Source organism: Budorcas taxicolor, chromosome 5 (genome assembly GCF_023091745.1).
Source record: "Budorcas taxicolor isolate Tak-1 chromosome 5, Takin1.1, whole genome shotgun sequence".
NCBI lineage: Eukaryota > Metazoa > Chordata > Mammalia > Artiodactyla > Bovidae > Budorcas > Budorcas taxicolor.
The window spans coordinates 160,262,875-160,282,742 of record NC_068914.1 but is presented as its reverse complement, the minus strand read 5'-3'; the positions used below and the strand labels follow the sequence as shown (position 1 = coordinate 160,282,742).

The 19,868-nt window shown below is 62.6% G+C and overlaps 1 protein-coding gene across 1 annotated transcript in view; it reads left to right on the top strand.

Annotated features, from left to right (window-relative positions):
• CELSR1 (cadherin EGF LAG seven-pass G-type receptor 1) overlaps positions 1 to 19,868 on the top strand; it is a 146,966-nt gene that overhangs the window by 125,887 nt on the left and 1,211 nt on the right. Inside the window, exons 21-33 of the mRNA XM_052640654.1 lie at positions 480 to 684; positions 1,727 to 1,894; positions 3,519 to 3,645; positions 5,441 to 5,641; positions 11,216 to 11,390; positions 15,036 to 15,148; positions 15,531 to 15,610; positions 17,143 to 17,269; positions 17,944 to 18,069; positions 18,430 to 18,524; positions 18,724 to 18,827; positions 18,954 to 19,103; positions 19,503 to 19,733. Coding sequence (XP_052496614.1) covers positions 480 to 684; positions 1,727 to 1,894; positions 3,519 to 3,645; positions 5,441 to 5,641; positions 11,216 to 11,390; positions 15,036 to 15,148; positions 15,531 to 15,610; positions 17,143 to 17,269; positions 17,944 to 18,069; positions 18,430 to 18,524; positions 18,724 to 18,827; positions 18,954 to 19,103; positions 19,503 to 19,733 — 1,902 coding nt within the window. The remainder of the gene's footprint in view (positions 1 to 479; positions 685 to 1,726; positions 1,895 to 3,518; positions 3,646 to 5,440; positions 5,642 to 11,215; positions 11,391 to 15,035; positions 15,149 to 15,530; positions 15,611 to 17,142; positions 17,270 to 17,943; positions 18,070 to 18,429; positions 18,525 to 18,723; positions 18,828 to 18,953; positions 19,104 to 19,502; positions 19,734 to 19,868) is intronic.

The following is a 19,868-nucleotide window of genomic DNA, read 5'->3' as shown; positions in this document are numbered from 1 at the left end:
GGACGAGGCCCAGCGGGCACCCTGTGGGTTGTTGGAAATGTGGGTGAGTATGGCCGTGAGCCTCCCACAGGGGTGGTGGGGAGCTGCTTCCGGTGCATCCTAGGGGTCTCCGGGGCCCCACGTGAGTGGGATCGACAGCGTCCCACTGGCTTCTCAGGAGCATCGTGTCCTCGGGCTCACCCACTGTGGCCTGTGCAGGTGGACCACGTCCTGCCAGCCCGTCATCCATGCAGGGACACCTGGGCTGCCCCACTTCGTGGCTGCTGTGATTCACGGGGCCGTGAGCGCGGTGTGCGAGCCTCGCTGGAGCTCTTGCTCCCAGCTCTTCAGGGGCACACCCAGAAGTGGGGCTGCAGGGTCCTGGGCGCTTCTGAGGAGCCGCTTAGGGTTTTCCACAGAGCCTCCCGGCTAGAGGAGAAAGCGGCCTGGTGGGATCACAGGCGTCTGGGCCCCATCCTCACTCTGTGCTTCTGTTGCAGAGAGCCCCACGGCGAGGCCAGCTGGTCGCAAGACCACCCCCCAGACGGTGCGCCTGCGGCCCAGCGCCGAGACAGAGGCCCCGTCCAGGAGGCGCAAGAGACACCCCGAGGAGCCTGGGCAGTTCGCTGTTGCCCTGGTCCTCATCTGCCGGACCCTGGGGCAGCTGCTGCCGGAGCACTATGATCCGGATCGCCGCAGCCTCAGGTAAGGCTGACTCCAGGATGCGGGGTGGGGGGATTTCCAGAAGGTTCCAAGGTGCCTGTAAGTCAGAATCTCGACCACCAGAACATCTGTACAAGGACACTGCACAGTGGCCCCGGCTCCAGGCCAGAGACAGCTGCCCCGCGGTCTGCCTCAGCAGGCGTTCTGAGTGTGCCTGGTGTTTCTGCCAGGGTGCCCCTCCAGACACACGCCCCCGGCTCGGCTGTGCCACTCCTGCCTGGAGTGTCTGTCCCCTCGCCCCGGCCTGCCGCCAGCCGCCAGCGACCCCAGCCCCAAGTTGCTGTCGTCCAGTCGCTCAGTCGTGTCTGACTCTGTGACCCCGTGGACTGCGGCACCCTAGGCTCCTCTGTCCATCACCACCTCCCGAGCTGGCTCAAACTCATGTCCATCGAGTCGGTGATGCCACCCAACCATCTCATCCTGTTTCCCCTTCTCCTCCTGCCTTCAGTCTTTCCCGGCATCAGGGTCTTTCCCAGTGAGGTGGCTCTTCTCACCAAGGGCAGCTCAGTGAACACTGGCTGAAGAATCAACCACCACCCAAGGGCTTTGAGGCCTGAGCAGAGGCAGGCACCCATGGAGGCTTGGCTCTTTTCAACCTTTGGGTCACTTAGCAGCTCTCCTGCCCGGGGCTACGGTCCTCACGTGCACCTCTCCCAGGGGCTGGACAAGAGGCCTCCCAGAGCCACAAGCACGGCATCACGTCCCTTTTCCGGGATGTTCCCTGCAGGCCAGGGTTCTCCAGTTCTGTTATAGGCTGCGGAGCCCGACACTTGCTCACTCATTCCTTCTCTTCATGTTGAATTTCCAGAGTCCGCCTCTGTCCCAGAGGGGCGTGTGCTCGCCTCTCCGTGGTTAAATCTTCACCAAACCCGCAGCCCACCTCCTCCCCGCAGCCCGTCACATGCTCTCAAGGGCAGAGGCCCTGAGCTCACACGCTTGGTCCGGTCCCTCCTGAGAGACCCCCGAGCTGTGTCCTCTGGGGGCCGCAGGCGGGTTTGTCCTGGGCTCTGCTTTCTGCCTGCAGGCTGCCTAACCGGCCGGTCATCAACACACCGGTGGTGAGCACGGTGGTGTACAGCGAGGGGGCCCCGCTGCCCAGCCCCCTGGAGAGGCCCGTCCTGGTGGAGTTCGCCCTCCTGGAGACCGAGGAGCGTACCAAGCCGGTCTGTGTGTCCTGGAACCACTCCATCACGTAAGGGTGACGTCACCCCCTGCCCCCAGTGCTGTGTGTCTCTGGGGGGCTTTGTTTGGTGAGGCAGGGTGCCTGCCCACGGGTCCCCAAGGCTCTGCTGGCAGAGCGTCCTGGGGCGGGCATTCATCTGTGGTCCCTTTCTCCCCTTTCAGTCCCTCCTGGGGCATCAGAGCCCTCCATAAGCACGAGTGCACACGCATGTACACGCATGCACACCTGGAAACAGACGTGTGTGCACACGCACCCAGCTATGACCATGCACGTGTGTGCATGAATGCACATGGACACAGGCCTGGAAACGCAGATGTGCACATTATGTACACACTACACAGGCACGCACGGTGGTCTCCTGAGAAGCCCAGCGTGGGGACGGGGCCACTCCCCTGCAGGACTCTTGCCAACAGGTGCCCCGGCCACCACCGGACAAGGCAGGGGCTCATTCTGGACACACAGGGGTGGGAGTCAGAGACTGGGTCCAGGGTCCTCCCGCACTGACAGTGGGAAATCCCAGATGTGAGGGAGAGGCCCCCGTAGCAGACCAGGGTCCCTGATCTCAGCCGTCCCACCCCAGAGACCCACATGGCAGCTGCTGAGGCTGGCTTTACCGCTCAGAGGCCCTGCCCGCAGCAGCAGCATCTGTCTGCTTCTGACCCCCGCGCGCCACGCTTGCACCCAGGACAGAGCCTTGAGCTCGCTCTGGTGCAGCCCAGACCTTCCCTGACACTGCGGCTCTGCTGGACGGCAGGGTGTCTGCCGTGGGGGCTCTGCGGGGCCATGGGCTGGCACTCCCACTGCGAAGCAGGTTTGGCTCAGCACAGACCACGCGTCACTCCCCCTCCTTCTGTTTTTTCCAAATTCTAGTTAACGAGCAGCCAGCATAGCGCCCGGAGGGTAGCAGACAGACGCTTGGCTTACAAAAGAGAATGAAGGGCCCTCTTGATGAGGAGGGTAGCGCTGAGGTCTGGCTGGCGCACGCTGGGCCCGGCTGTCTCTCGTGGTCACTTGATTGGGCCCGGCAGTCAGCCGGTGCACTAATGATCCGCCCTCCTTTGTGCTGCACCTGCCGGCCCGGACCTTCACGTTCTTGGCAAATGCGTGTGAGCCTTCACATCCCATTTCGCAGATGAATAGACTAAGGATCAGAGATATCACTCGGCTTTCCCAGAGTCAGGAGGGCAGGGCTCTGCGGCAGCCTGTCATCTGGGGCTTCCTTCAGTAAAAGAGGGCAATAAGGGGCCCCCGCTTCCAGGCGGCTGCCATAAAACCATGTGCAATCTGAAGATGAGAGTGTGGAAGGGACGCACCAGGTTGCTTCTTAAATCACTGAGATTCCAAAGGAGACTGAGTGCAAAGTGGCTGTTTGAACAACTGACTAGTGTCTCCAACAAAGAGGCCCGTGACACCCGCTGAAGTTTCACTGCTAGATGGGGCATGAGGCGTGAACTTCCTCGGGTGCTCGTTAGAGGCCTGGGAAGGGGAGGGAGAGGGTTCACACGGTCGCTGGGGCAGCCAGGCTGCGGTCTGGGACAGTGGCGCCTGGCCAGGGCGCAGCAAGGACGTTGCCTGGGCTCCAGCGGGGCGGGAGGGCCTCAGAGGCCCCTCCTCACCCCCTTTTCCTCTGCAGCACCGGCGGGACTGGAGGGTGGTCGGCCAAAGGCTGTGAGCTGCTGTCCCGGAACCGGACCCACGTTGCCTGCCGGTGCAGCCACGCCGCCAGCTCGGCCGTGCTCATGGACGTCTCCCGGCGTGAGGTGGGCACCACCCCCAGGGCCACTGCTGCCCACCTGGCCAGTGTGTCCAGGGACCCGTCCCTCTGGAAAATCAGCCTGGCCCCCACACCTACCCCTTTGCGAGCTCTGCCTCTCCTAAGGGCTCTGAACAAACCGACGCCACAATTGCAAACTGTGTTCCGGGAGGACTGGCCAGACTGTGTTAGGATTCCCATAAGAAAACCCCCCGGAAGGGGTTTTCAGAGAGGCCACATTGTAAGTTAAAAACTGTGATGGCCGCCCCGAACCTCAGGCTGGAAGGAAACTCCTAGAATATACACTTCACTTCAAAGCAGGGTGCTCGGCAGTCTGTTAGGTAATGCGGTTTCTGCTGCATGTAGAATTTTAGGGACGAGACCGGGCGGGAACAGTAGAGTTATTTCCCTCTGATGCCATACACACCGGCCCTGGGAGGACAGAGGAGGCTTGGTCAGGAGCCACAGAGCAGTGGGCAGCTGACGTTTAACCTCCAGTCTTCAGTGACCTCCGTGGGCCTCGGATGAGGCCATGGGGCCTGGGGGCAGGGTGGGGCCAGCCGGCGGGGCGTGTGCTGGTGTTGAGGAGCTGGCTCGGGGCCTTGGGGACCTCACCCTGTATTCAGGCCTGCTGTGTGCCCCGGGCAGCCCAGCCACCGTCCCTCCTGGGACTCCTGGTCTGCAGCGGCCCAAGTGTCGGTCGCGTTCTCGGGAGGTGAGTCAGCCACAAGCTGCTGCTGACAGGGTGTCAGGGTGTCAACAGCAGAGACCGCGCCTCTGGGCGCTAGGACAGCAAGGCTCCCGTGGGCAGGGGCACTTTCCAGCAGGAAGCACTGGGCTGCAGCCTGGACAGGGTTAATTGTGAATCATCTTTGTCCACAGAGGGGCAGGTTTGGGGGTCCCCTGATGGCCAGGAAGCTAGGCAGCGCCAGGAGCAGCCTCGCAGGCAAAGGAAGCAGAAGGAAGTCCCGGTAGAAGTTAAATGAGAGTGTCAATCGAGGGCCCCCACGCCCAGGTGCTTCAAAGCCAGAGGCATCTGAAGAGCCCCCAGCCTTGGGGAGTGTGTGCTGCCACACTTCCGGAGCAGTTGGTGCCCCCCGAGCACTACCCCCAGCCCCCCAGGCCTGGCTGCTCGCTTCCCCCAGGCAGCCCGGCTCACAGTTCTGTGCACGTTCAGGACAGTGCTTTCTAGAAGTTACCATAGAAATGGTTTGTTTGTTCCCCAAGTGCCAAACCTCCACTGGGCGCCGAACTCTAGACGGGTGTCCTATTTTGAAAAATATTTGAAAAAAAAAAAATCAGAGGGGATGACTGTGGTTCCCTGCAGCTCTGTCACCTCTTGTTTTTTGTGTGAACTGAGACTCTGTTTGAAGGTCTCTCAGCTCAGAATTGGCTCTGTACCTGCCAGACAGCATGAGTTAGGCTTGAAGGTTTGGGGTTATTTTTAGCTTTTTAGTCTGTTTTTACTATGGCAAAACACACCTAACGTGAAAGTCGCCATCTCGGCCGAGTCTGAGCGTGCAGGTCACGGCACTGTGCCCGTCCCCGGTGCTTGCCGCCGTCCCCGGTGCTTGCCGCCGTCCCCGGTGCTTGCCGCCATCCCCGGGCATCTGCAGAACTTTGCTGTCAGCCCGACTGCTCGGTTCATTGTCGTTCTTGGTGCCGGCTCCCCTGAGAGCCACGTGGTAGCCGCCCTGGCTCCTGTCCGCGTGATTAAGCGTCAGTGTGTCTTCATTGTGCAAAAGCGCCGTCAAAGCCACAGCCCTCACATGTTCTCCCACCCTTGGCCCACCCGCCCGCAGCACGGGGAGGTCCTGCCTCTGAAGATTGTGACCTACGCAGCCGTGTCCTTGTCGCTGGCTGCGCTGCTGCTGGCCTTCGTGCTCCTGGCGCTGGTGCGGACGCTGCGCTCCAACCTGAACGGCATCCACAAGAACCTCATCGCCGCGCTCTTCTCCTCCCAGCTGGTCTTTGTCATCGGGATCGCCCAGACGGAGAACCCGGTGAGGACCCTGCCCCCCACCCCCTGTGGGGCCACCTGGCTGCTCACGTGGACCGACCTTTCTCCAGGGCTGGAGAAGGAGGGGTCCTCCCACCCATTCTTGGGGCCAGGCGGCGTGTCTGCGGCTGTTTCCAGGGATGGGTGAGGCTGGGAGTCTGGTGGGAAGCTGGGGACCCAGGCTCAGCACGTGGGCGTGTTGCTTTGCCCTCAGCAGGAATCTCCCTGCAAGGTCACCTTGGGAGCCAGGGGCTCTGTGCACATCAGCTCTCACTTTCGTGATCCGGACGCTTGTGATTACATCAGAGAGTACACCCGTGAGACCCCAGAGTCCTGTGAGGTGTCACTTGAGCCTGAAGCCATCCCTGCTGGGCCGTGTCTCCCAGCCCTGCATTTTCTGGGGAGTCTCGGCCACACTGTCCGTGAAAGCACTGGTATTCAGGACAGGCCAGAACTCGGCGATGCGGTGGTCCTGGGTCGGCAGGGTGACGAGACAAGGGAGCTTGCAGAGAGAGAGAATCGTGGGGGAGAGGAGGGAGGGTGAACGTCAGTGTGATCAAGTTATATATGGGGCGTCTCGCTCAAGCCACCCCAGGTCACGTGGGCTCCAGGGGCATCACATGGGTTCATGGCGTGTTACCTGGGCTCCTGGAAGTTATCGTCAGGTGATTATACATCTGATATGATGGACCTCACAGAAAAATCCAGACCAACCTACAGACACGTTATAAGAAATAATTAAAGAGTTTAGCAAGGTAGCTGCCTATTATGGGGCTAGATATATATAATCAGTTGCATTCTTGCCCACCAGCCACAGTGTATTTAAAAGGTAACGTACAAAGGAGGGGGTGGAAACGACAGCACTTGGAGAGCCTGGTCGAGACTGAAGTAGTTTGGCTTCAGGGAGGAGAGGGTGAAAGACGCTGGCTGCAGCAAGAGCAGGGCCAGGGCACAGGCACTTCTGTAGGATGTGAGGGATCTGAGTCCCAGAGGAATGGCTGGCAGGGCTGGGTCGAGGTGCGTGGGGTAGGGACCTGCCCTGGACGGGAGAGAAAGGCAAAAAGGAGGAGGGAGGCATGTGGCTTGGTTCCCGGCTGGCTGCTAGTGGCTTTTCCTTTTTCCCAGAGAGGTTTTCAGAGACCAGGGGTCACAGCCCCTTGATGGGGATGAAGGAGGCGGCATGGGCTCTGTGCCCAAGGCTTTGCCTGCGTGCTCTGGCTCTTGGCAACCTCCCTGGGGCCCTGGGGGGTGGCAGCATTCCTGCTCACAGGTGGGGAGCCCTGGGGCCGGCCAGGTTGCGTAACCGGCCCAGGGCCGACAGTTCGTCGTGTCTGAGTTCATGGGGCCATCACTAAATGGTGACCCCGATGGCCCTGGGACGACATGAGGCCAACTGACCATCACATGTGCACACGTAGTGACCACAGGAAGTCCAGAGTTTACTCACCTAACTCGGATCTCTCCCGCGGTGAGCAGTGGGCCCTTAGCCTCTCAGTGGGCCGTTCCAGCAGCCACCTGCTGCTGACATAGGTGTCATTCCTCCGTCCCTGATGCAGTGAGGACTCATGGTTGTCACTGTGTTAAATCTGCCCAAGACCCAGACCCTGGGAGCGCTGCAGTCTCCATCCTCTGTCTCAGACGCAGACATGGGTCAGGAGTCAGGAGTGTTGGGTGCCAGCCTGGCACGGCGGGGGCTGACGGGAGCGCTGCGCCAGCCCAGAGGACGGCTGAGCAGGATGGTCCGGTCGCTGTCTGGTGGGAGGGGCCTCTGGTCATCTCTCTTGGCAGGCGGCCCTGTGCCATGGACAGCCTTGGGCAGGTCTACGTTTTGGTAAACGGACGGTGGTGATAGGGAAGAGGGTGGGTAGGGCTGAGCCTGGAGGTCAGAGGGGCATCAGGACGGCATCTTCCTGGGGTCGGGGGTGGAGCCGCGGCCAGGACGGGGGCAGGAGGAGAGGCTCAGGTGTCTGGACCATGCGGACATGCAGGGAGGGGGCGGGGGGGCACGATGCCTCGAGGGTCCAGAAGGGGGCGCCACCAGGTGAGCTGGAAACAGCGGCGGGTCTGGGTGAGCCTGGACACACCCGTCCTCAGGGGCTGAGGAAAGTGCAGAGCTGGGAGTGGGGGGCCAGCCCTCACTGCAGGAGGAAGCGTGTCTGTGAGCATGGACGGCCCGGAGAGCGTGCAGTGTTAGGAAAAAGGCACACCACTACTGGCTCGCTGGCCCGGGGGCCCTTGCAGGTTAGAGCTCTCCCTTCTCTGACCCTCCGCAGGAGGGTGTTCGGGAGAGAGGCAGGGCGTCCAAGCAGACAACCTTGAGAGGGCTCCATGATGACCCTGGCGGCTCGCCAGGCCTGGCACAGAGGATGGGCCCGTATCTGCCAGGCTCCCAGGGCAGGCGGGGCGCTGGGCTGCCCCTCTGTACCCGCCGGGCTCAGCACACCTCTCCCTGCCCGTGTGTCCCCATCCCTGCATCAGCCGGGGGCGGGGGGAGGGGGGCTGCGTGACTCAGGGCAAAACACCTCAAGGGTGTCTTTGAGTGGTCTGAACAGAGGGACGGAGAGCTGGGGATGGGCCACTCCTGGCAACCAAACCCGGCGTGAGAAACGCTCAGGGGCTGTTGCTGGCATCAAGCTCTGACTCACCAGCCCCTGGAAGGAGAGCTGAACGGCCTCCACGCGCTGGTGAGCACGAATAAGAGGAATGCCGTGCACACAATTCTGGGGCTTGGCGCCGCGCCTGGTTTTGATGGGCTTTCTGTAAACTGAAGTCCCCTCTCCGGGCGAGGTTTTCATCTCCCAGATTACCGGCAGGTGGAAACGATTTATTGTGCAGCAGAGTTTGCCTTTGTTCTCTTTCTGGAAAAGGTAGTACCTTTGGTGCAGAACCCCTGCATGTATGGTCCCATTACATTGTAAAACATCGGCTTCTTGCACATGGGGACTTTCCTCCCCCCAAAGGTGGTTTTGTGGGTTTACTTTTCATGTTATATAAGGCAGCACACCAGCCTCTTCCCTCTTCTTCATTCTGCTGAGCCAACCATGGGTCAAAGGTGGCTCAGTGGTAAAGAATTCTCCTGCCAGAATTCTCCTGGAGACGCAAGGTTCAATCCCTGGGTCAAGAAGATCCCCTGGAGAAGGAAATGGCAACCCACTCCAGTATTCTTGCCTGGAGAATCCCGTGGACAGAGGAGCCTGGTGGGCTACAGTCCACAGGGTCGCAAAGAGTCAGACCCAGCTGAGCACACACACATGAGCTTTGCACAGCGGGGCTGGGGGTTGGTACGGGGCGGACCCAGCCTCAGGCTCACCCTTTGTGGCCAGGCTGACCGCTCTGCCCATCCCTAAGGGTGGACTCCCCCATTTCCTGTGCAGCGTCGGAGGCAGAGGGTATGTCTCCAGCCATCACCTAAGATTCTATCCTTGCTTCTGCTTGGGTTCCCGCTTTGTGCTGCATTTGAGACGCTTACTCCTTGGAAGGAAAGCTATGATCAACCTAGATAGCGTATTCAAAAGCAGAGACATTACTTTGCCGACTAAGGTCCGTCTAGTCAAGGCTATGGTTTTTCCAGTAGTCATGTATGGATGTGAGAGTTGGACTGTGAAGAAGGCTGAGTGGCGAAGAATTGATGCTTTTGAACTGTGGTGTTGGAGATGACTCTTGAGAGTCCCTTGGACTGCAAGGAGATCCAACCAGTCCATTCTGAAGGAGATCAACCCTGGGATTTCTTTGGAAGGAATGATGCTAAAGCTGAAACTCCATTACTTTGGCCACTTCATGAGAAGAGTTGACTCGTTGGAAAAGACTGATGCTGGGATGGATCGAGGGCAGGAGGAGAAGGGGACGACAGAGGATGAGATGGCTGGATGGCATCACTGACTTGATGGACATGAGTCCGAGTGATCTCTGGGAGTTGGTGATGGACAGGGAGGCCTGGCGTGCTGCAAATCATGGGGTCGCAAAGAGTCAGACACAACTGAGCGACTGAACTGAACTGAACTGAACTGAATCCTGAAAAGGGTCCCTCCCACATCTCCAGGCTTCTGTTGCTGGAGAGAACACCGGGTGGACTCAATGGCAGGTGGCACTGGTGCTTCCAACAAGCCTGGGCCCTGGGGACCCCTCACGGGGAGGCTGCCCGGGACTGAGCAGAGAGGCCTCGGCGTGTATCAAGTGGCGGCCCTCGGTCTCCAACTCGGTGTCCGTTAGGACGGAAGTGTCTCCTTGGCACAGACGCTGAGACCCGGGGAGGTCGGGCTGGCCAGACAGCAGTGAGGATTGGACAGGATGTCTCAGGGGGCGTGGCTCAGCTGGGTGTAGCTCTACAGGGGCGTGGCTCCGCGGTGGGGTGTGGTACCCCTCGGGGGCGTGGCTCTACAGAGGGCGTGGCTCTACAGAGGGCGTGGCTCCGCAGGGGTCAGTGGGACCCCGCAGGGGTGGCCAGGGACTTTCTCCTCCCCCGATCTGACCTTCCTCTGCTCTCCTGCCAGTCCAGCCTCCTGGGACCTTGAGGGAGGCCTGCCCCGCTGCTGGGCCTTGGGTTCCCGGACCTGGCAGCCAGCCCCCTCCCAGCAGGACGGGTGAGGCTGGTCTGGGCCAAGGCAGAGGCCTTGAGGTTCCGTCCCTGGGCACCTGGGACTGGATGTGCACCGATGGCCTCAGGCTGGATGCCCCGATCCCACAGTGTCCCCAGCCCCGCCCCCCCACCACTACCTTCCTCCTGTTCTCGCCCCACCTTCGGTGTCCAGGGACTCAGGGCTGGTCGCCAAGGCCCCCAGAGGCCGGGAAGCTGAGCCTCGACTGTGGAGGTTGACTTTCTCTTCCCGACACTTGGCCCCACCAGCCCGGGACAGAAACATAACAAACGCTGCCCACCCTGCTTTCTTCCCTGGGAGGCAGAGGCCCCGACAAATCAGCACAGGCACGGTGACTTCTTTCTTACTTGATGGCGAGGTCACAGGCCTGAGACTCCTCACCGGCCGCGGAGACCTGCAGGGGAGTCCAAGTGGTGGATGAAGGCCACACTCACCATCGGGGCCACAGCCTGAGCTGTCTCCATGACACGTATTTTTTAGTGTTAAATGAAATGTCAACATAAAAAAATTTGGAGCCACGAGGTGAAAATACAAATTTCTAGCTTCTGATAAAAACTCTCGAGGCTGTGTGCACCCATCACGCCGGGTTAGGCTCACCTGTGGCTCTGGGTTGGGGGGCAGGCGTCCTGGGGCCCCCAGGCACCTTACGCCCTGTGCTCTGTTCCGCGGGGGGAGCCTGAGGTGCTGGCACTGTTGGCGCTCAGCTGCACCTGGGTCAATCAGGGAAAACGATTGAGCTACTTTCCTTTCTCAGACCTGCGTGCCCTCTTGTTTGCAGAGTCCTGGATTCGATCCCTCCCCAGGGCCCCACCCCCAGCTCCCCCAGCCCCCCAGCCCCTCCCGGCCCCCTGCCGTCTGGTCCTCACCCAGCCCCTACGCCCTCCAGCCCCACCCCCAGGCGCCGCCAGCCCAGTCCCGAGCCGCTGGCCGGCTGCCCACCGTGCCGGGTCGCGGGCCGCACTCAGCCGCCGCCTCTCCCGCAGTTCCTGTGCACGGTGATCGCCATCCTCCTGCACTACGTCTACATGAGCACCTTCGCCTGGACCTTCGTGGAAAGCCTGCACGTCTACCGCATGCTGACCGAGGTGCGCAACATCGACGCGGGGCCCATGCGCTTCTACTACGTGGTGGGCTGGGGCATCCCGGCCATCGTCACAGGTGAGCATGCGCAGAGCGGCCACGCCCGGCCGGGCACCCGCGGGACATCGCAGGGACCCACGTCAGCGCCTCCAGGTGCTGGCGGGGGAGCTCTCCGGCCTCCTCCTGGGCACCCAGCACCCACCTCTGCTGACAGGAGTGTGATCACTCAGTGTCTCCTGTCAGGTGTGAGCACATTGAGGGCTGGGCTCAGGCCATCAAGGTTCTTTCTGGCACCGAACAGACAAAAACGCCCATGTCTGCCCGCTTTGTGGACAGATGGGTGAGTGGATGGATGGTGAATGACGGACAGATGGGTGGGTGGATGGATGGATGGGTGGGTAGGATGGATGGATGAGTGGTTAGGATAGATGGATGGATGGATAGGTAGATGAGTGGTTGGATCAGTGGGTGGATGGAGAGATGGGTGGATGGATGGATGGGTGGATGGATGGATGGGTAGATGAGTGGTTGGATCAGTGGGTGGAGATATGGGTGGATGGATGGGTGAGTAGGATGGATGGATGGATGAGTGGGGTAGATGGGTAGTTGGATCAGTGGGTGGATGAATGGATGGGTAGGTAGGTAGATGAGTGGTTGGATCAGTGGGTGGATGGATGGATGGGTGGATGAGTGGTTGGATCAGTGGGTGGAGAGATGGGTGGATGGATGGATGGATGGGTGGGTAGGATGGATGGATGAGTGGTTGGATCAGTGGGTGGATGGATGGATAAGTAGGATGGATGGGTGGATGGGTAGATGAGTGGTTGGATCAGTGAGGGGAGAGATGGGTGGATGGATGGATGGGTGGATGAGTGGTTGGGTCAGTGGGGGAAGAGATGGGTGGATGGATGGATGGGTGGATGGATGGATGGGTGGATGGATGGATGGGTGGATGAGTGGTTGGGTCAGTGGGCGGGTGGATGGAAGAAGGAGTTAAAGAATGAGCAGAACAGCGGCACTTCCTCAGCACACTTCTCTAAACATGAGGAAGTCAGAGCTTGCTTCCTGTGGGGAACGATCCCCACTGGTATCACAGCGGGTGAGCGGCACCCTCTCTCCTCGCAGCCCCACCAGACATGGAGTCTGAGGCTGGGGCAGTGGGGGAAGGGGCAGTTGCTGCCCCAGGCCTCTGTCCAGCAGCCACGCTGTGGTCAGAGCCAGGGCCGATCATCGTGCCTCCTGGTTTCCACGGCAGCATCTCCGACTGCTCTGCTCTCCCCTGCCCTGCTCCCGCCCGGACAGTCTGGGTAACGTGCTCTCCTGTTGTGAGCCCTCTCCCTGGGTCCCCAGGGACCCCGAGTGGCCACTGTCACCTCTGTCCAGGGCTGCCGGGGGGCAGTGGGGCCTCCCGTGCCGGCAGCCACCCTTCTCGACCCAGAGAGTGACCCTGGCAGACACCACGCCGCGTGTCTCTGGCCAGCTCGGGAGAAAGGTGCTGAGTCCGGTGGTCTCTGAGCCCCAAAGCCTGGGAAGAACAAGGGCTCAGAGCAGCTGGTTTCAAGGGCCCCCCGACTGCCCATCTACTGAGCCCCTGAAGCCAAGACCTGGTCCTGCTTGGACACTCAGGACAGTCACCTCATCTTGAATTTCACCTTCAATCTGCCCAGAGCCTCAATTATTATTTGGGTTTTTTTTTTTTAATTAGCAAATTAACCTCAGAGACCAGAGTGTCAGATTTTATTTACATTAAATTCTATGAAGAGGAGTGAAGAAGTCAGGTCGGAATTATTTGCCAATTTGCTTATTTTACAAAGCGAAGAGTTAAAAGTTTGCCATCTGGTTTTCGGGGTTTCCCTGGTGGCTCACACGGTAAAGAAACTGCCTGCAATGCAGAAGACCAGGTTCGATCTCTGGGTCAGGAAGATCCCCTGGAGGAGGGCATGGCACCCCACTGCAGTACTCTTGCCTGGAGAATCCCATGGACAGAGGAGCCTGGCGGGCTACAGTCTATGGGGTCGCAAAGAGTCAGACACGACTGAGTGACTAACACTTTTCTGTGCCCCCAGTAAACTTAGAGTGTGGCTTCCGGTCTATAATGTAACCCGTAGCCAGTTATCTGTGGCCTGGGGCTGTAGTAGTAGGTGTGGTGGGAAAGGAGTTCGCTGCTCGCACGGGTGGCGTCCCACCTGTAGACGAGCCCCAGTCCCTGATGGGCAGCCCCAGGGCCACGCTCAGGGAGCCTATGTCCTGGCCGGCGTGGGCTGAGGTTTAAGCACGGGTGTTCTCACTTCAGGGCTTCCGAGACGAAGTACCACACACTGGGGGGCTTAAAAGACAAACAGAAGCTTCTTCTCTCGCAGGCCTGGAGGCCAGAGTACAGAACAAAGGTGTGGGCAGGATGCTCTCTTCCGGAGGCCCCAGGGGTAGTCTGCCCCCTCTGGTCCCCTGGCTGCTGGCAGCCTGGCCTTGTGGCTGCGTCCCTCCCGTCTCTCCTCCCCCATGTCTGTGTCTAGACCTCCATCTCCTACTTCTTTGGATGGAGCTGCTGCTGCTGCTAAGTCGCTTCAGTCGTGTCCGATTCTGTGCGACCCCATAGACGGTAGCCCACCAGGCTCCCCCGTCCCCGGGATTCTCCAGGCAAGAACACTGGAGTGGGTTGCCATTTCCTTCTCCAATGCATGAAAGTGAAAAGTAAAAGTGAAATCGCTCAGTCGTGTCCAACTCTTCTCGACCCCATCATGGACTGCAGCCCACGAGGCTCCTCCGTCCATGGGGTTTTCCAGGCAAGAGCACTGGAGTGGGGCGCCCTGCCTTCTCCGAGGGCCCACCCTAAATCCAGGATGGCCTCATGTTAGATCCTCAGCGCACTTCCATCTGCCAAGACCATATTTCCACAAAAGGCCACATTCAGAGGTTCAGGGTACACCATGCAGGCTGCTCCGAGGCAGCCACATGGGAGGTCATGGAGCCGAGGCCACACCGAGCCCCTACTGGGACACTCGGGACCTTCATAGAAGAAACTCGAGCCCCCACGAAGGGCTCCTGCGCTGGTGGACTCGAGCTGGGTCCACGTGGTCGCTCCAAGTGGGGCCGTCCTCACCTGCGAGCCGGAGGCGCTGAGCCCTGGCTCACATCACGGGCGCTGTTGGCCCCAGGCTGGCCCGAGGCGCGCCATGAAGGGGCCAGCAGGAGGCCGCCCCGTGTAGGCGGCCTGTCCCTCCACGGACGAGGACTGCCCACGGGGAGGGAGGCCGCTCTCAGTGCCCTTTCACCTCACACCCTCTCCTGGTCGACCCCGATCCGGGCAGGGGCACCGCCAGTGCAGAAACGCCACTCCTCTAAGGCGGCTCTGCGGTCTCAGTTCAGAGCGTTCACGTTTCTAACTCGCTTTAAGAACAGTTTCGGATGCTTTCCTTTTTTTACCACCTAAGCCTCTTGCAAAAGAACTTAAGGCGGTTCCCGGTACCTCGGCTGGAACGAGGCGTGGTTCCGGCCCACGTGGACCCCACTCCAGCCCGGCCCGGCCTCGGGTCAGTCCCCGGCCAGCTCTGCCCCCATCAGGTCTCCCACGTGCTGGGCCCTGGGGACACACGCCCCCAGCCCCGCAGCCTGGTTCCTCTGAGCCTCCCAGGGCAGAGGGTCCTGCCTGGGGGGCTGGGGACACCCCAGTTGTGGCCACCCCCCGTTGGGCCGGCCCTCACTCGTCCCCGGCCTGTTGTCCAGGACTCGCGGTGGGCCTGGACCCGCAGGGCTACGGAAACCCGGACTTCTGCTGGCTGTCCCTCCGAGACACGCTGATCTGGAGCTTCGCGGGGCCCATTGGGACCGTGATAGTCGTGAGTGCTCAGAAGCCCGGATTCTCAGGGGCGTGGGAGGCCGGGTGCCCCTCGCCTGAGTTGAGTGGTGTTGAGAGCCCACTGGCTTCACTGGCCATCTGGATGGGACTGGAGGGGCTGACCTCCTGGTGATGCAGCTGTGTCCTCAGACCCGTGGGCTCCAGGCTTTGGTCCAGGTCCACGTTCACCCAGACCATTCAGCGTCCGCCCCCAGCAGGCTCCTGGGCCCTGAGGGCTCATCTCAGGGGCACACCGCACCCCACCCCCAACCCCGAGATGAGGGCTGAAGACCCTCAGAAGCCTTTGGGTTGTGAAGGTGTGCTGTGACAGTACCGTGAGGCTGCCACCTGACTTTGGGATTTTCTGTTTGTTTTTTCCTCAGGTCAACACAGTCATTTTTGTCCTGTCTGCAAAGGTTTCCTGCCAGAGGAAGCGCCATTATTATGAAAGAAAACGGGTCGTGTAAGTTGGTGCTAAACCCGGGTGGTGGGCGGGACTGGAGCCAGCCCCTTCTGAGACTCCCGCCGGGCAGAGCCTGTGAACGTGCCCGTCACCCAGCGGGTCAGCTGCTGGCTTTTCCGGGCCAGGTCAGGGGGTTAAGCAGTGGGACTTGGCGGCCACAGTGGGGAGCGGGCGGCTGCGTCTGGCCATGTCTGGGCTGAGCCCGGCGGGCCTGGGGCGGAGGGTTGGGATGGCAGCCTGGACCAGGGAGGGGGCGCGCTGGACCCCAGAAGTTTTCGGGGTGCAGGACACCCGGGGCTTGCTGGCAGAGTCCCCGAGGGGAGACGGATGAGCAGTGACGCCTGGTGTGCTCACCTGGGACTGGCCGGGGTGGGGGTGGGGGGACAGAGACAGCAGATGGCGGAGGTGCCTGGGGTGGGGGTGGGGCGGAACGTTCCAGGCGGTGGTGATGATGGTGATGGTGATGGTGGTGCCTCAGGAGGGGAGGCGCTCGCCCAGCGAGAGGACACGCAGCACAGCGAGAGTGGGGACCCCGCAGAGAGGGCGCCTCCAGTGTTTGGGGGCTGGACCAGGGCGGGGGACCCACAGAACAGCCTTGGGGAGGCAGGGCCGCAGCTGAGAGTGCAGCGTGGGGCCCAGAAGCCACGAAATGGTCAGAGCAGGGGTGACCACTGGGCCGGGCGACCCAAGCTGGGGGCCAGGAACGGGAGAGTGTGCGAGGAGGGGCTTCGAGGCAACAGGAGGCTCCTGTCCATGCACCCCCCGGAGGAGCAAGTCTGAAACGGCTGTAGAGGGGCGGAGACCCTGGGCAGGGGATGCAGGGCAGCCTGGTCATCGGCTCCACCGCGCTCCACCTCTTCCACCACACGCATGCACCTTTCCGAGCACTTAACTCACCTTAACGCACATGGTCCCGCCACCCCCACGACCCCACTAGGGGTGAACCTCGCCAGCCCCCTGACAGCTGGGGAGACAGAGGCAGGGAGCGGGGAGCCCTAGCGAGTAGCCTGCACGGGGGGCCTGACACCCCTCTTCTTGCCCCTCACCTCCGCCGGGTCCACGGAAACTCCCAGGCCGTGCACCAGGCTCCCCACGTCGCTGTGGACACGGCCCGTCCCCCGTCTTGGCCCGCAGCTTCTTGTTTACCTCAGTTCAGTTCAGTTGCTCAGTCATGTCTGATTCTTTGCAACCCCATGGACCACAGCATTCCAGGCCTCCCTGTCCATCACCAACTCCGGGAGTTTACCCAAACTCATGTGCATCGAGTCGGTGATGCCATCTAACCATCTCATCCTCTGTCGTCCCCTTCTCCTGCCTTCAGTCTTCCCCAGCATCAGGGCCTTTTCCAATGAAAAGACCTTCCTCTTTGCTGGTTAAGTCCTCGCCTGCGTTTCACCTCCCCGCTAAGCTCCACCTGCCTTTTCCCGTGTGAAGCTCGTGGTAGCTGCTTGGAGAGGGGGTGGGAAGGAACGGGCCGGGTGATGCCGGAGGGGCGGGGCCTGCCCGACACTCAGCCGTTGCCCCGCCCCCAGCGCCCTCCTGAGGACCGCCTTTCTGCTGCTGCTGCTCGTCAGCGCCACCTGGCTGCTGGGGCTGCTGGCGGTGAACGGAGACGCGCTCGCCTTCCACTACCTCTTCGCCGTCTTCAGCTGCTTACAGGTGGGCGGCCGGGGAGTGACCCGGCGGGGCCGGCCCTGGGGCGGTCAGGGCTCACCCGTGCTTCTTCCTGCCCCCCCTGGAGACCCTTGACATGCCATCCAGGCTGCGTCCTGGCTCTCCGGACACACGGGACCACGCCGCGGCTGTCTGGCCGGTGTCACCACGGTGTGTGCGGGGGCTACGGCAACGCCTCGTGGCCCTGCCGCCAAAGACGAGCCTGCTGCTGCAAACGCAGCTCTGCCCGCAGCACCCCCCGCCCAGGGACCCCGCTCCACGGCCCCCTGTGTGTGTCAGGACGCAGTGGTCTGCTCAGCTGGAATGGGCCTCACGCTGTCCCATCCCGGGGTAGACCCCGCTGTGTCCTGAGAGTGCTGACCGTTTACAGCCCACATCGAGGACTTCCCCAGACCCTGACTGATGATTCGACACTGGGGGCCCAGACGCCCCGAGGGCTGGGGCCCAGGAGGGGGTGATCCTCCAGGCACTGGGTGGCAAGCTGCCTGCCCTTACCAGGCCCCTCCTGGAGAAATCGGAAGCGCCCAGGGCAGGGAGGCCAGGTGTGGGCCCTGCTGGGCTCCGCGGTCTCTGGGCAGGCAGGCACGTGGGGGTGGCCGCAGCCGGGCCCCGGCGTCTCCCCTGAGGCCGAGCTGCGCTGACCCCGCCCCGCCCCGCAGGGCCTGGCCGTGCTGCTGCTGCACTGCGCGTTCAACAGGGAGGTCCGGAAACACCTGAGGGGCGTGCTCGCCGGGAAGAAGCCGTACGCCGACGACTCGGCCACCACGAGGGCCACCCTGCTGACGGTAGGGGGCGCCCGCGGGCCTGGGGGTGGGCCGGGCTTGAGGGGCGTCTGGACCAGATCAGACACAGCTCCTTGGTCTTGCCTCCCCCCCACATGGACGTCACAGGCCTGAACCGTAGCACGGCCGCCTTCCCTGCGGCCTGGGAGGAGCAGGCCAACAGGGCGGGGTCTGTCCGGTCACGGCCCTTGGTCCCCTGAGGCCAAGGCCGGCGGGGATCCCGACCAGAGGCGGAGAGGCCACTGTGCCCAGCGCCCGGCGGGTGCAGGCAGGCTGCTGCGTGGCACCCTGCAGAGGGGACCCAGCCGTCCCCCACAGCCCGGTGGCCTCTGCTCGGCCTCTCACCAGCCCCCCGCCCCACAGCGCTCCCTCAACTGCAACAACACGTACGGCGAGGAGCCCGACATGTTCCGCACGGCCCTGGGCGAGTCCACTGCCTCGCTGGACAGCACCGCCAGGTCAGGCTGCACCGGGCGCCCTGCTGTGGCCGCGGGGGAGGAGGGCAGCTCCCAGAGCAAACGCCAGCTTTGCCGGCTCTACCCCATCGTGTGTCCCGCTGGTTGGGCCCGGCAGCGCCACCCTGGCACACGCACAAGGCCAGTCACGTGTACCCCCACCCCGCGCAGGGGCGCTGAGCCCACCCTCTCCCCTCTCCAGGGACGAAGGGGGCCAGAAACTCAGCGTGTCCTCGGGGCCAGCGCGGGGTGGCCACGGGGAGCCGGATGCGTCCTTTGTCCCCAGGAGCGCCAAGAAGCCCCACGGTACGTGTCCCATGGTGGATGGCCTCCCTCTCCGGGGGCCGGCTGCCCCAAGGCCCCCATCTCTAGTCTGGGCCCAGGTGGCTCCACTCGGCCCTTGACAGGCGCCCCCGCCTGACCCCTCCCCAGGCCACGACTCGGACTCAGACAGCGAGCTCTCCCTCGATGAGCAGAGCAGCTCCTACGCCTCCTCGCGCTCGTCCGACAGCGAGGACGACGGGGGCGAGGCTGAGGACAAGTGGGACCCGGCCCAGGGCCCCGTGCACAGCACCCCCAGAGGTGAGCGAGCCCCAGGCCACGGCGCAGGCCTCAGCCATGGCCCCCGGCCCGGGGCGGAGCTGCGGTGGCGGCAGGCACAGCCCCCTGCTCGCCGTCTGCACAGCACAAGTAGAGCTGCTGCGGGACCCCCGCCCGCCCGAGCCGGCGAGGACGCCGTGAAGCCGACCCCGCTGCTCAGGGGACACGAGGCTCCCGGAGCTGGGGGTGCAGGGGGCTTGCAGCCGGGGACCCCGTGTCAGGACCAGCCCTCCCTGGGTCCTGGCGTCCCCCCCGGGCCTGCGGGCGGGGGGCTGGGGGTCGGCGCCCCTCTGGACAGGCTCAGCTGAGCAGGAGCAGGAGGTGGTGGGGCTCAGGAGCTGAGCTGGCGGCCGCATGGTGAGGGTCTGTCTTGCCCCTCAGTGGACACCGTGGGCAACCACGCCCCGGCCGGCTGGCCCGACGAGAGCCTGGCCGGGAGCGACGGCGAGGAGCCAGGAGGGCCGCCCCGCCTGAAGGTGGAGACCAGGGTCAGCGTGGAGCTGCACGTGGATGAGCAGGGCAACCACTGTGGCGAGCGCCTGCCAGCCCGGGGCAGCGGGGGCCCCCGGCCCGCGGCCGTGCCGCCCAGCCAGCCCCCCGAGCAGAGGAAAGGTGCCGAGGGCCTGGGCGCCCCGAAACGGGGGGCTGGGGACTCCCTACTCCTGGGGGAGAGGGCCCCGGGGACGGGGTGCTCGAGAGGGGCCACCCCCCCCGCAGGACACAGGGGAGTCCCGAGGCGGGGGACAC